General features: G+C 40.4%; 2 protein-coding genes across 2 annotated transcripts; both read right to left on the reverse strand.

Moving 5' to 3' along the window:
* Positions 1–340: 340 nt before the first annotated feature.
* Positions 341–5,331, reverse strand: crym (crystallin, mu). The gene is made up of 8 exons (XM_080789455.1): positions 5,041–5,331; positions 4,792–4,942; positions 3,437–3,499; positions 3,212–3,313; positions 2,945–3,128; positions 2,550–2,671; positions 1,439–1,523; positions 341–947 (listed from the first exon to the last, which is right to left on the reverse strand). The coding sequence occupies exons 1-8, from the start codon at positions 5,205–5,207 to the stop codon at positions 877–879; spliced, it is 945 nt and encodes a 314-aa protein (XP_080645581.1). The 5' UTR covers positions 5,208–5,331; the 3' UTR covers positions 341–876.
* Positions 5,332–5,720: 389 nt separating this feature from the next.
* rac1a (Rac family small GTPase 1a) lies at positions 5,721–11,494 on the reverse strand. Its single transcript, XM_080789585.1, has 6 exons — positions 11,210–11,494; positions 10,118–10,189; positions 9,757–9,874; positions 8,630–8,692; positions 8,080–8,239; positions 5,721–7,843 (listed from the first exon to the last, which is right to left on the reverse strand). The coding sequence occupies exons 1-6, from the start codon at positions 11,242–11,244 to the stop codon at positions 7,713–7,715; spliced, it is 579 nt and encodes a 192-aa protein (XP_080645711.1). The 5' UTR covers positions 11,245–11,494; the 3' UTR covers positions 5,721–7,712.
* Between the last annotated feature and the right edge of the window lie 1,701 nt (positions 11,495–13,195).

Consider the following 13,195-nt stretch of genomic DNA (forward strand, 5'->3'; position numbering starts at 1 on the left):
GGTAGGGCTTTGGGGGGTGTGCCACACTGCCAGCTAGGTCAGGAGATAAGGGTTGCATGGCCATAAAAAGTTTAGAAAAGCTGGTATAGAGGGTATGCGTCATACCCAGAAGTTGTGGGAAAGTGAGTGCCGGGGACTTTTCTGGTGTTGACAGCCAATACAAAGTCCTATCTGATTGCCACTCACTTTATGCATGGGATGTCGCAAGAGAGAAGAAAACCGCTATATTAACACTTAACCTGATTTGTTTTTACGTCCGGATACGCCGTCCAGGACAGGCTTCAGACACGCTGTTAAATCTGTGTCAAATACATGGACAATGAGAATTGGCAGCTATACTGTAGAAACAATTATACAAATGGCAGACCAGAAAAAAAATCCACATCAATGTAAATAACATTTATAAACCAATGGGCATATTAATTTGGTGAAAATTGGTCTACTCTACACAATTTCATGAATAAGTGCAATGAAAGCCTTCCAGTTGTCACCACAAGGGGGAATACTTGTTCTACTGTAATTTTGGCCCCAATGAAGAATCTCAGCTTTGATCTAAATAACTTTAAATACATAATGAAGTACTTCTCAATCACATTCTTTACTTAGGTGTACAATAACTAAACCTGGCCAGGAGGAATGTAACCCTAGACAAGTTTATAATGAACTGCTGACAGCAGTGAAACAACACTTGAAGGCTGGTAGCCTGGTACAAAATATGATTAAAATATTTGATGGATAGCATCAACAGACTCTATATTTTTCAACATTAATGAACTCTCAAAGGCGAGAGAAACAAAGGAACCATTTCAATCTAATTTATATTCCGTAATACAACTACCTGCAAATACTCAAAGTCACTCAATGATGATGGCTGACTCAAAGTTTGGGTTTGTTCTCCCATTGGTCCAACACCAGCTTTGCTGACACTGCATCCTCCACTGCCATCCCTTTTGTACAAGAAAATAAGAAAGAAGAGACAATCTGATTTAGACTGCATGTTCAAGCAGTAGTCAGACCGTTGTTCCCGCATGTCGGACTAATGCTCTGTCTGAATTACGTGCAGATCCCAAACCCTATACTTCCTTACCCAGGGGTCTGTACTTGGACCCCTCCTTTTTCCCTCTACGCAAAATCACTGCTGAAAATCGATAATACATAAACTCACAATGCGCATTGCGCGGATCTGCTATTTTCACTGAATCTTTGCCTAGACTCTAGGCAAAGATTCAGTGAAAATAGCAGATCTCTAGGCCCTAGAGTCTTGGCAAAGACTTGGGACGCTAGAGTCCATATGGTTAAGCAAACAAAAACCTGAGGTGTATGTTTTAAGTCTAGAATACTATGAAAGTAATTACACTTATACATGTGAATTAACTGTACATGGGAAGGTGTAATTGGAAGGACAAGCCACAGGGGTGGAGTACAATAATTGTCTCACCAAGGGATTTGAATACAGTTGTCTTCTCTCTGTGGGCAGGTCTGGCTCCATTAAGAACCTCTCCAAGCTCTGCAAACACCTCAGCCTATAAAACGTGTGTGCGCGCACACACACACACACACACACACACACACACACACACACACACACACACACACTCTTAACAAAATCTTATCTCTTAAAGGGATAGTTCCGATTTTTTTAACTTAAACTGTATGAAATACTTGGACTAATGCTCCGTCAGAATTACATGCGGTCCCCATATTAAATAGTTCCGGTCATTTTGTGGGGGCACTGGGCCCTTTGGGCGTAGTGATATGGACACAAAAAAGATAGTTCCGTGTGATAGAGGGGTAAAAAATGAACGAAAGTTGCACTAATATTTTACAAATAGGTCAACAATACAAATTACGTTAGTTTTGTGGATTAATTTACTGTCAATGCATATCCCCCTGTGCCCCCCACAAAATGACCGGAACTACTTAATATTTCACCAAAACCAGAGCAGAACACCCACCACGGTAGCAACCAGTGCAGTTGCAACCACTATATTAATGGCAAGTATTTCATACAGCTTAAGTTTTAAAAATCTGAACTATCCCTTTAATGCACGTCACACTTTTAATTTAATTTGTTTTAGTCTGACATAAAAAATAATATAACTAATAACACTGACTGACACAGCTTTTTTAGATGGTGATTCTCTGAATTCGTTTTCAGTTTTCATTCATTACATTTGAATAACAAAACATAAAAACCAGAGCAGAACACCCACCACGGTACTCGGACAATCAATGAATACAGTTGCAACCACTATATTAATGGCAAGTATTTCATACAGCTTAAGTTTTTAAAATCTGAACTATCCCTTTAATGCACGTCACACTTTTAATTTAATTAAAAAAATTGTACACTTTCTTCTCTTTCATTAAAATCGTCATAAAAACAACCACATACACACACATATAAGTTATATTTTGTTATATTATCATTTTTAGTTTGACATAAAAAATAATATAACACTGACTGACACAGCTTTTTTAGATGGTGATTCTCTGAATTCGTTTTCATTCATTACATTTGAATAACAAAACATAAAAACAATACTCACCCCAGATAGGATGACATCTCCAGACTCAGCTACCGCACCCTCCTTACTGTCCACGTACACCACCGCTCCCATCATCAACTCATCGTCCAGTTCCCGCCAGCCTGGACTGCAGGCTCCCACAGCTGTCCAGTCACATGGGGGGGAGGGGGGTGAAGGGAATAGGATGATTCAGCCATGGAACCCAGCAATGGTGTGCATTTCTGTGCAAGGTACCTGAAGACCGGAAGTCAAACATCTCCCTTTTCCAAGGGAGATTCCCCTTTGGATGAGCGGTAGATGTTTGATTTCCTGCACAGAAGACCCAGGCTCGAATCCAGTTGGTTACACAAGCAAGCGCACATGCATGCCGTACGTGTATCTTTGTGAATGCATGACATATGCATATTGAGTCTCACCTGCCACATGGGCTCCTGGTTTGACCCACCGACCAAAAAGGACTGGGTCAGTGGCGCGGGTTACAGTTACTATGACATCTGCTCCCCCAACTGCCTCCTCCACTGTGTCACACACAGTCACAGGTCCACCGACAGATCTCGTAAACCTCTCTGCACTCTCCCTTCTTATGTTCCAGATGCGCACCTATGGAGTTGTCAAATAGTCACTGTAGTACAGTATATCCACCCAATATTTGTGCCTCAGCTGTGCTTTCTGTAACCATATACCTCTTTGAAAGTAAAGAGCTCTGTGAAGACTTTGTAGTGGCTGATGGCCTGATAGCCTGCCCCTAGGATGGTGAGCACCGAAGCTCCAGCTGGCATCAGTAACTGCAAAAAATTGGTACATTTCCAAATTTTACTCATGTGCAGAGGTAAAGTCGGTACGGCTGTTATCATCACATATACTGGGAGGGTATGTTTAATAAACAGTAGTTTATTAGTATAGTTTACTTTGGCAGAGATGGCCGAAACTGCTGCTGTCCTCATGGCAGTGATAACTTCTCCATTGATAACCTGCAGGAGGATAGATAGATACTGTAAGATTTCATGAGTGTGCTATTTATGCATTGGTGAGAGTTGGCGTCGAAGTGTCCTTGAGCAAGAACCTTGCTCCTGATGTGCAGATAGGCTGTCTTGCATGGTTTACTCCGCCATCGGTGTGTGAATGTGTGTGTGAATGGGTGAATGTAATGCACAATATATGTAAAGCGCTTTAGATAAAAGCGCTATATATAAATGCACCATTTTGGGGCATGGTGGTAGTGCTGTCGCCTCACAGCTAGAAGGTCCTGGGTTCGATTCCCGCTGGGGACGCTGTGGGTGCTGGCGGTGTGTCTCCTCCTCAGCGTCATCAGTGCCCATACCAGAGGCGGGGTTGGCTCTGTGTGGAGTTTGCATGTTCTCCCCGTGTCCCCTAGGGTAGGTACCCTCACAAAAAACATGCAGTAATCCTGGTCTCTAAACTGCATCCCCCTGGCCAGCCGGGGTGCCAGATGGAGGGGAAAGGAACTGGTTGGAATAACGTGTTCCTTCCACGCGCTACGTCCAACCAGGAAAACTCCCCCGTCAGGTGTAAAGGAGCAACTTGGCATGAAGGAAGCATGAGTTCAAGTCCGTTGCTCTCCCCCCGTCCCCCATATATGGGGACTAGGTTGGCGGAGGGTGTGCCGAGCCCAGGATCACATTAGATCAGTGGTTCCCAAACTGTGGTGCACCGTGCATGCACCCCTTGCGGTGTGCGAGCGCCTTCTAGGGGGTGCGCAACATGAAAAGTGGTGCTATGGTTTTATTTTAAATATATTATGCCAATATATGGCAAGCAATGCAGAATATAGGCTATGGCTATGCATCAGCTAGGTCGGGAGGTAACAGCTAGGGGGTGCATGGCCAAAAAGACATTAGATAATTGACACAGGGGTGAAAAATGCAAAAAATAAATAAATGCACCATTTTATGCAAATACCTATTAACGACCAAATAATATGCACATATAGTACGTATCAGTATGCATTAACTAATAAACCAACAAAGTGGAAAAAGCAGCACTCCAAAATAAAAGATGAAATTTCTCCTTTTATTGACAATGCAGACGCGTTTTGGTAGCCTTCTTCAGAGCAGATTAAAAAAGTGAGTGCTGCTTTTTCCACTTTGTTGGTGAAACATGAATTCTACATTACTGTAACATTGTTATAGACAGAAATATAGATAATATGCTATGCATGCATTCTTTGGTGCATCAGAATCAGAATTCATCATTCATGCAAGCAGCAAGCACCATAAAAAAATATTTCATCCATCATACTCACAGCTTTTACATCCCCATGTTCTGCATCAAACACGAGTACAGTTGACTGTGTGGATGGCAAAGTTGACCCGACTTGCCGATTGTAAAAGCACACCATCTTTGTGCACAAGATTCCTTCCTGCTCCATGTATGCAGGCATCAGCCCCAAAAATCTGTCAAACATTCAATCGAATGCATTTAAATCAATACTCTAACAATGTTGCGTGCGTCTGTCTCTTAAGAATTTCGAGTTTAAACTGGAATAACTTACCCATTGTATTTCTGTAAAGGAACAGTGCTGCGTACAGGCTGGATCACTAATGCACTGTCTCTTTTGGAAAATGTCCCCAAAGCTACCTCCAGACGAGGAACGAGATCTTTGTAGTGCAACAGCCTTTCAACTTCAGCTTGCCCGATAAAAACAGGACAGTTAGCCATGGCTGGCTGGCTGCCTCGCAGCACACTGTCACAGAGTGTCGTTCTGAAGTTCTGAACCGTCACTGTGAGATTCTTTCAGAGCTGTTTACAGCGCTGTGCTAGTAAGTTGTTAGTGTGTCGACTCCAAAGGTCGGCTGATTCCTGCGAAATATTAGCCCAACCCAGCCTCGAGTAGCGTTCGAGAGTTGGAGACTTTACTTTAGTCTGACACATTAAGTGGCACCTTAAAGGGACACTTCACCCCTTTTGCAACCAGATCTTATTTTCAGCATTGTTTTGGAGACAAGAAACACTTTCCTGGGGTTTTTATGTGGGTAATGTATTTTTAGATATTTTAGTATTTCAAGTGTCCATGATGACATGGACACTGGGCTCACTTCCTGGACTACGTGTTGTCTCAGTAAGACCAAAGGACTAATAAATGACAGGAAGCGAATACCATATAGTGGAAATGAAAATAAAACATTACTTCCTTGAATGTACATTTTGAGACCATAATACTCAAACAATAAGTAATTTTAAATGAATTTATTTGCTTTAAAAAAACATCAGCAGATTACTACTATATTATGTCAAAGTAAAACCACATTTAGCGCGAAGATAAATCAAGTGTGTACTTTTCATTGTGTCAAAAAACACTGCTAAAATATAGTAGTTACAATGGTTCTTCAGACCATCTATGCACTTTGATCACTGCTCTTTTCAAAACTATTAAAAAAAAACATGGACTTGGGAATATTACTGCTTCAAAGTACAGTATGCTGGAACAGACAAAGACATTGTTGTCAGTTACAACCTCTGAATGATAATACATTTGCTCATAGATTTAGTGAAATACAGTCATATAGATGTGGTCACAAATGGCATGGTTACATTTACATACTGTCATGATCGCAATAAGAGACTTGGTATATTGGGTCAAAAAGCCTAAATGCCCAGGTAGCAAACACCAGAATTCTTCAAACTGGAGTTTTGTATGAAACTTAAAACATGGCCACAGCTACCAACCAAGCCTGCCGTGGAATGTTAGTGGTTACCAGTGGTTACAAGGGACGTGCCACCATGACTGTACACTCTTCTGTTCCAATGACAGACGGTGACATTTCAACCTCTCCATGTGTCATACTTTCTCCAACATGATTGTGACTTGTGAGTCCCTCATATTCACTGGTAACCGCTGTCCAAACACATGGCATGCCTGTTGATAAAATCTTTACAGGAATGGAAAATGCGGGATCAAGCAACATTTAACATTACAACATAACAATGGAGTGTAAAGATTTCTGGCTGACGATGCAGCATCCATTCATCTCTGGTAATTAAACATATGTACAGAAACAGAAACCAGGAAGTTGATAAGTCTTTGACTTTGCTCCGAATAGGAATTTCACAATTAGACTTCCGCGCACCTATACAACACCTGACATTCAATGTAAAATACTGTGTTTCACCTTAACATAATGAGACAGGATGGGCACAGAGATAGTCAAGTTTGTTTACAAAGCTTTTCACTGATTAACAGATAAAATTATAGGCATTGCACATTTAATATCTAGTGTACTACTGTATAGCTATTGCTCTGACTGTACTGGATGATGACAAAAATGCACTTCAACAAGCATGAGTTGTGCTCTAGATTTTTTCTTCCGCTGGAATAATCATTACAGGACATAGCAGCTACTACTACAACACTTGTTTAGAGCCATATTAGAGTTTGTTAAAAAAAATCTTCAGATTAAAACCATTCTTTCAAGATCACAAAATGATGGTCATATCTGAACAAAACAAAAAACCCTCAAAGGAACAATATCATTTATACATTTAGTGTACATAGTGACCACAAACCGAAGGCTGTTAACCGCAATTTTGGCAACGCCTCAACTCTACAGTTTGTAAACAAAAGCAAAATGGGCTCTCAAGAAAAATGGGGGGAAATGAATTGAAAGCAGAGCGTTTAGTTTAATCTACCCTCTCAAAAAGTATTGAAACTAAACAAAAAGTAACATTTTTACGAAGGCAGCAGGAATTTCTTAGTGTGTTGGCAAAGGTGACCTCTTTCTCTTAGAGTAGGAGAGTTAATTCTAGGGTCATTTTATGATAAAAAAAATAATAAAGTAGTACTATTAAAATACCAGAGAGAAACAAAATGGCATATGGATGCATATGCTTTTGCTAAATCTTCCCTCTTTCTCTTAAGACACTAGCCCTCCCCAAGGCCCTACTTAATTCACTTTGTTGATCTGAAAGAAATTGTATAGATGTTAAGCAAAACTTTTATAATTCCACTTGAATTATTAGAAGTGGTAGATCCATTATAGTGTTGCTTAAACCTAAACAATGTTTACAAGAGCGTGACAATCAGGAGCATTTAGGGAAGTAAGGATTAGAGACTAGAGGCTTGACTAGAGACCCAAAGTAACCGCACTGTCAACCTTCCTCCTCTGAATAGATGAGCTCAGACTGAAGCCATGGACTTTCTCCTCTCCGTTAAATTTGCCTACCACTTTACAGCAGCAAGCACTTCCTCTTCTTTCTCTTTACGGGTGGCGGGCATAGGACCGCCCTGATGGCTTCATCGAAAACTGTCTTAAGGCCGCGCTGTGTCAAGGCTGAGCACTCCAGGTACTTCACTGCTCCTATTGGGTTGAACAAATGGTAATAAGTTTACTTTGATTTGAAAAATATAGGTAAAGCGATAGCAGTCCAATAAAAGGGTGACAAACTGGATGGAAATTATCAATTTGCAATATATAGAAATAAATAAATCAAGATGACATAAATTACAAACAAATACATGACAGATTAAGAAGTAAAATATGATTTTCCAAAAAGTAAAGAATATCGAAATATTGCAGTTGGTCATAGAACGAACCGATCTCTTTGGCCATGGCCAGGCCCTGGGGGTAAGTGATAGGGGAGAGCTTCTTCTCCCTGAGCTTTTCAATTGTGTCCTTATCGTCCCTCAGGTCCAGCTTGGTGCCCACCAGGATAATTGGCGTGTTGGGGCAGTGGTGTCTCACCTCAGGATACCACTGGGGACAGACAAGAAAGAGGATAGAGTTAGAGCCTATGGATAGTATAGAGTCAGAGGAAACTGCTGAATATTTTCTCTGAAATGTTATTATGAACTAAAAAGTGATAAAAAAAACAGTGATTACAACAAAAATAAACCCATGAAAATGGTGTCATGGTACACATTAGGAAACAAAACAAATAAAATCTGCACACACACACAATACAGTACTCCCATTTGCAGAATTTAATATGCAACATTTAAAGTCTCAAGGCTCTACCTCAGAACTGAAACAAAACAAAAAGACGTGGAAAGCCAAGTGAATTTTAACCCAGAACACAAGAACTAAGCATGCCTTTTCAAAATGCACAGAATATGAACATGAGATGAAAAGCAAAGCTATTCTCACCTTGGCACGGACGTTTTCAAAGGAGGCAGGACTCACTAGAGAGAAACAGATCAGGAACACATCCTGCGGGAGGCAGAACCACAAATTGGTCTCAGTTATTTTAAGGTGTAACGGCAGAAGAAGACTGTGAATCTTTGTTAAAAGACATGAGCACATCATTCAATGTTTTGGATAAACTCTAGGGGTGCAACCATTAATCAAACTAATAGATTTTATTGATACGTTTTGAGCATGTCATAGGCAAAAAGACTCAAATGTAAAAAAAATAAATAAATAAATAAATAGACAATGACAGCACACATGTCGCAATGCTTTGTGAGCTTGTAGATTCAAATTTTCAGTTGTTGTGAAATAAGTGAATAGCTAGCAAATTTGCATTGAGGTTAGATTATTATCAAGACCCACTATTTTTGCATGACACCGCTGTGAGACAGTATAAAGTATAAAATAACTGAATTAATTTGTTGGAAAAACAGCACAAGATTATCAATAGTTGCATCCCCCATATATACTCATGACATTTTTCAAGTCATAGCATTGAAGAAGCTCATCACCAAATAGCATTTAGTCTTTGTTTGCACACACACAAGTGCAAATGACAGCTAAAATCATTCCCAACAATTTGGTGGAAACGAATCAAGCCTAGTCGCTAAATGGGGACTGATTCCTTTCACTTCCCTGTATGCCACTGGCTGATGGTTAAGAGCACAGAGCTCAGTGTGTTGTGAAGACAAAGAAAGCGAACAGAGTCCCCATTCACTTCCTCTAGACATTGTATAGGTGCTGTGGACACAAGGCTCCACTCTCCACTGAGTGCACCATAGACTCTGTCCCTTAGCCATCATATACTGTGGCTCATGAATTACTCCAGTTCAATGCAGAGTGCAAATCGAAAAGTGACATTCCAAAGAGGGAGTCTCAAGAAAATGGTGTTCATGCATTGTCTGGCTGGCTTGGTTCAATGTTAAAACAGTGGTCTGGTGGTAGAAGCCATTATTAAAGTGGGTGTTTGTTTGTGTCTATGAGAGATAATGGATGCTATAGATTCTATCTAGGCATTTGTCTGACACCATTATTTGTGTTTTGTGTATGCATGTAGATCTTTTGTTGTGTATGTGTGTTAATACCGTCTGTGGGTAAGACAGTGGTCTGAGCCTGTCATAGTCTTCCTGTCCAGCTGTATCCCATAAGCCCAGGTTCACTGGTTTTCCATCCACCATCACATTGGCAGAGTAGTTGTCGAAGCTACAGGGAAGGAAAACGGAACGTTTAAAAATCCTATCGATCTCTTATTCTAGCTGATGAATAACAGAAGTTCAACACAGATGATTTGCAAACTGACAAGTAGGGCTTAGTGAGTCCAGGCCTAAAAGCTGACTAATTCCTTACATCAGTCATTCAGAGAACTGTGGACAACTTGCGTTCAAACGCACTTGAGCACAAGAAGAGGGCTCTCAGTCAGCAAGGGTCTGTGTGTGTGTTACTTACACTGTGGGGATGTACTCCCCAGGGAACGCATTGGTAGTGTAGCTGATGAGCAGGCATGTTTTACCAACAGCTCTGGGGGGAGAGAGGAAATACATGTTATTTGTAATACACAAATGATAAAGCACAGAAGCTTGCTGATAACTGTAACCTCATTATTTTCAGCATCTGGCATTTTGTTTTAAAATACTAAATGACTATAGTATCCTTTTTCATCAGGGCTGGTATAGCTGACTTTAAAGGGATTTGGCATTGAGGAGGAGTGATGGGAAGGACGGGCCTCAACCTATGCAAAGGCTCAATTTATACTATTTAGACAGCATTTTACGTAGACATAGCACTCTATAGTGTAATTTAAACAATAGACATAGCACTGGTATACATAGTTTCATTATAGATATTCCACTGTTAGACGGATGTTAGGTTCTAAGCTTACATTATTGATGACTATTTTTTATGTGCTTGATGTATTACCATGTGTTGTTCTTGTTATTGTAAATCGCTCTGGATTAAGAGTCTGCTAAATGCCTAAATTGTAAATTAGAATAGTAAGGAGAAGTCAACATGTTAGTGAAGAATTTGCTAGGTCCAGTTTTGAGTCTCTAAACTGAAAATGAAAGTGACATTTGAGTCAGTATTGTTGGTGATATTTGTCAACTTAAAACAATTGCGACTAAAGGAATTTCGTGGTAGAATGTCTAAAAACTTAGCAGCATACTGAATTAACGAGTTACACTGATGCAAACATGTGAGATAACATCTGTCTTTAGTTAAGTATGAGAGTCTGTAAAATGCTAGTCAAATGACACTTATGTGACCCTTCCCAACGCAAGGAATGCGGAAAGCTAGCTTGCTAAGTATCTAGCAGTATGCTGTGACCATATAACTCTACGGCTGTGACTGACCAGCTGGAGTCACAACAGTTGTCAATAGTTAACGTTAGCATGTTAACTAGCTTGCCGCAACACAACTATTGTTGTTAACTAGATTTGAGAAAATCAATGACCCAATGTCGCGTACTCAATTAAATTGAATGTAAAATGTTCCAGTGCAGTAGTTAGCAGTACCATTTCACACACAAACAGTTGAACTTACCCGTCCCCCACCACCACACACTTGATGGCCTGCATTGGACGCGCCTCTCGCTAGCAAGCCAGCTACAACAAGCCCTTCTCGGTTAGCCTAGCTGAACTAAAACCACTATTTTATTGGCGTGAATCAAATTTTCACAAACAGGGGACAGCAAGCGTCAAGGCCTCGGATTAGGGATGCAAAAAGTGTTTAAAACGCGCTGTTGTGAAATATTCCTGTCGCCCCTCTCCGTCAGCGACACCTTGGTAGAACTGGAATTCCAAACTTGTAAAACAGGCAGCCACCACCCAAAAAAAAAACCTCTGGAGCAGATTGAAAGAGTACGCCCTCCTTCCCATGGCCCGAGAGGATGGTCGCGTTATGATTGGGTACTTCGTTGTCAGGCAACTGAGCAATTAAAATGACAATGTGATGATGATAATAACATAAAATACGAAGAATGTACGGGACACCAAGAGGAGGCAATATTTTCAAGATTATAATAAAATATACTAATATATGGATTATGGATCAGCAACTTTGCACACTCTCTAGGCTTGTTGTGTGTGTGTGTGTGTGTGTGTGTGTGTGTGTGTGTGTGTGTGTGTGTGTGTGTGTGTGCATGCGTGCGCGCGCGCGCGCGTACGTGTGTGTGTGCGTGCAGCCAATCCCAGCCTACGCCCCCCCTGGCAATGGGATTTTTGATTGAAACGCCCTCGCACGACGGAAACTGCAGCTCCGAAGCGTGCAAGTCATTTCCGCCGTGGAATTTTCAGAATTGTCCAAAATCGCCACCTAGTGGACACGACAATACCGTATTCTAGATCCCCATATATATAGGGGGATTTTTTAAATCTAGAATACGGTATTGTCGATATATCTTTTATATTTGAGCATTTGCAAAAGAAAGAAGAAGCTTTCAAAACGGTGTGCAGACTTGGGATGTGCAGCACCTCCTGACCACTTTATATTTGAGCATTTCACTGACCACCAGAGAGCAGCACGTCCTTGCCATTATTACATTACCCGACATTACCCCATTCTCTCTCTCTGTCTGTCTGTGTGTCTCTCTCTCTCTCTCTCTCTCTCTCTCTCTCTCTCTCTCTCTCTCTCTTCAATTCAAATGAGCTTCATATAAATAGGAATAATATATAATAATATAAATAGGAATTAAATAAAGGCGTAGACAGAGCTGTGTTTCATTAACACTTTGAGTAATACTATCTTGTGAAACAAAATTATTGTGCATTTTCTGTCAGAGATAGTTAGCTTTATACTGCCTAATGGCTTTGCTTCTCTGTTAATTAATTCTGGGTTTTTTCAGAGCAAACATTTTTTGCGATATCACCTTTAAGGTGCACATTAAACTTGGCTCAGGATGATGTTATTCATTCTTAATTCATAATGATGTTAACTCAATACTCATTCATAGGATATAACTCAAAGCAGAAGAAGAGATTAATGAAGAAGGAAAAGGCTGTGCCAGATTGAGTGAGGCAAGAGATGTATGGGGGACCGCAGACAGAGGACCATTTTATGACAAAAATAAGATTTTTATGACCAAATCTGACCAAAGGATGCCATTAATGAGGCAGCCATTGCTGCCTGAATGGGTAGCCTCTCTACCTGAGAAATAGAAAGTCCCAGGTTCGATTCCCGGCAATAATGTGACGAGGTTTCCCTGAGCAAGACACCCAACCCCGATGTAAACGGAAATAAAAACCTGTGGGTACCGAGGCAGCAATAAGCTGGGTGAAGCTGAAAATGTCCCCTGCAGGATCAAATAGGTCTAATTATTATTATTATTATTAGGTTACATTTGTATAGGGCCTACATGCACACACAAATTGAATAGGTAACTCAAAAGATTAAAAAAAAATAACACAAATACATAACATAACATTTAACACAAATTATGAAAGTAGTACTAAAAAAAATTGCAAAACAAATAAATATTGGAAATTAACATTCAAAATCAAAATTCACGTTACACTTACAAGCTACAACATC

This window comes from Protomyctophum bolini (assembly GCF_963924005.1).
Source record: "Protomyctophum bolini genome assembly, chromosome: 18".
Taxonomy (NCBI): Eukaryota; Metazoa; Chordata; class Actinopteri; order Myctophiformes; family Myctophidae; genus Protomyctophum; species Protomyctophum bolini.

What these genes read in the sequence shown, in the direction of transcription:
- crym (XM_080789455.1), bottom strand. Translation starts at nt 5,207, where the DNA reads ATGGCTAACTGTCCTGTTTTTATCGGGCAAGCTGAAGTTGAAAGGCTG. An exon ending in CCTTTACAGAAATACAATGG is followed by an intron (nt 4,943 to 5,040) that starts GTAAGTTATTCC and finishes AATGTTTGACAG; the next exon opens with ATTTTTGGGGCTGATGCCTG. An exon ending in AACTGTATTCAAATCCCTTG is followed by an intron (nt 948 to 1,438) that starts GTGAGACAATTA and finishes CTTGTACAAAAG; the next exon opens with GGATGGCAGTGGAGGATGCA.
- rac1a (XM_080789585.1), bottom strand. Translation starts at nt 11,244, where the DNA reads ATGCAGGCCATCAAGTGTGTGGTGGTGGGGGACGG. An exon ending in GGGGAGTACATCCCCACAGT is followed by an intron (nt 9,875 to 10,117) that starts GTAAGTAACACA and finishes CCTTCCCTGTAG; the next exon opens with CTTCGACAACTACTCTGCCA. An exon ending in CACTGTCTTACCCACAGACG is followed by an intron (nt 8,693 to 9,756) that starts GTATTAACACAC and finishes TGCCTCCCGCAG; the next exon opens with GATGTGTTCCTGATCTGTTT.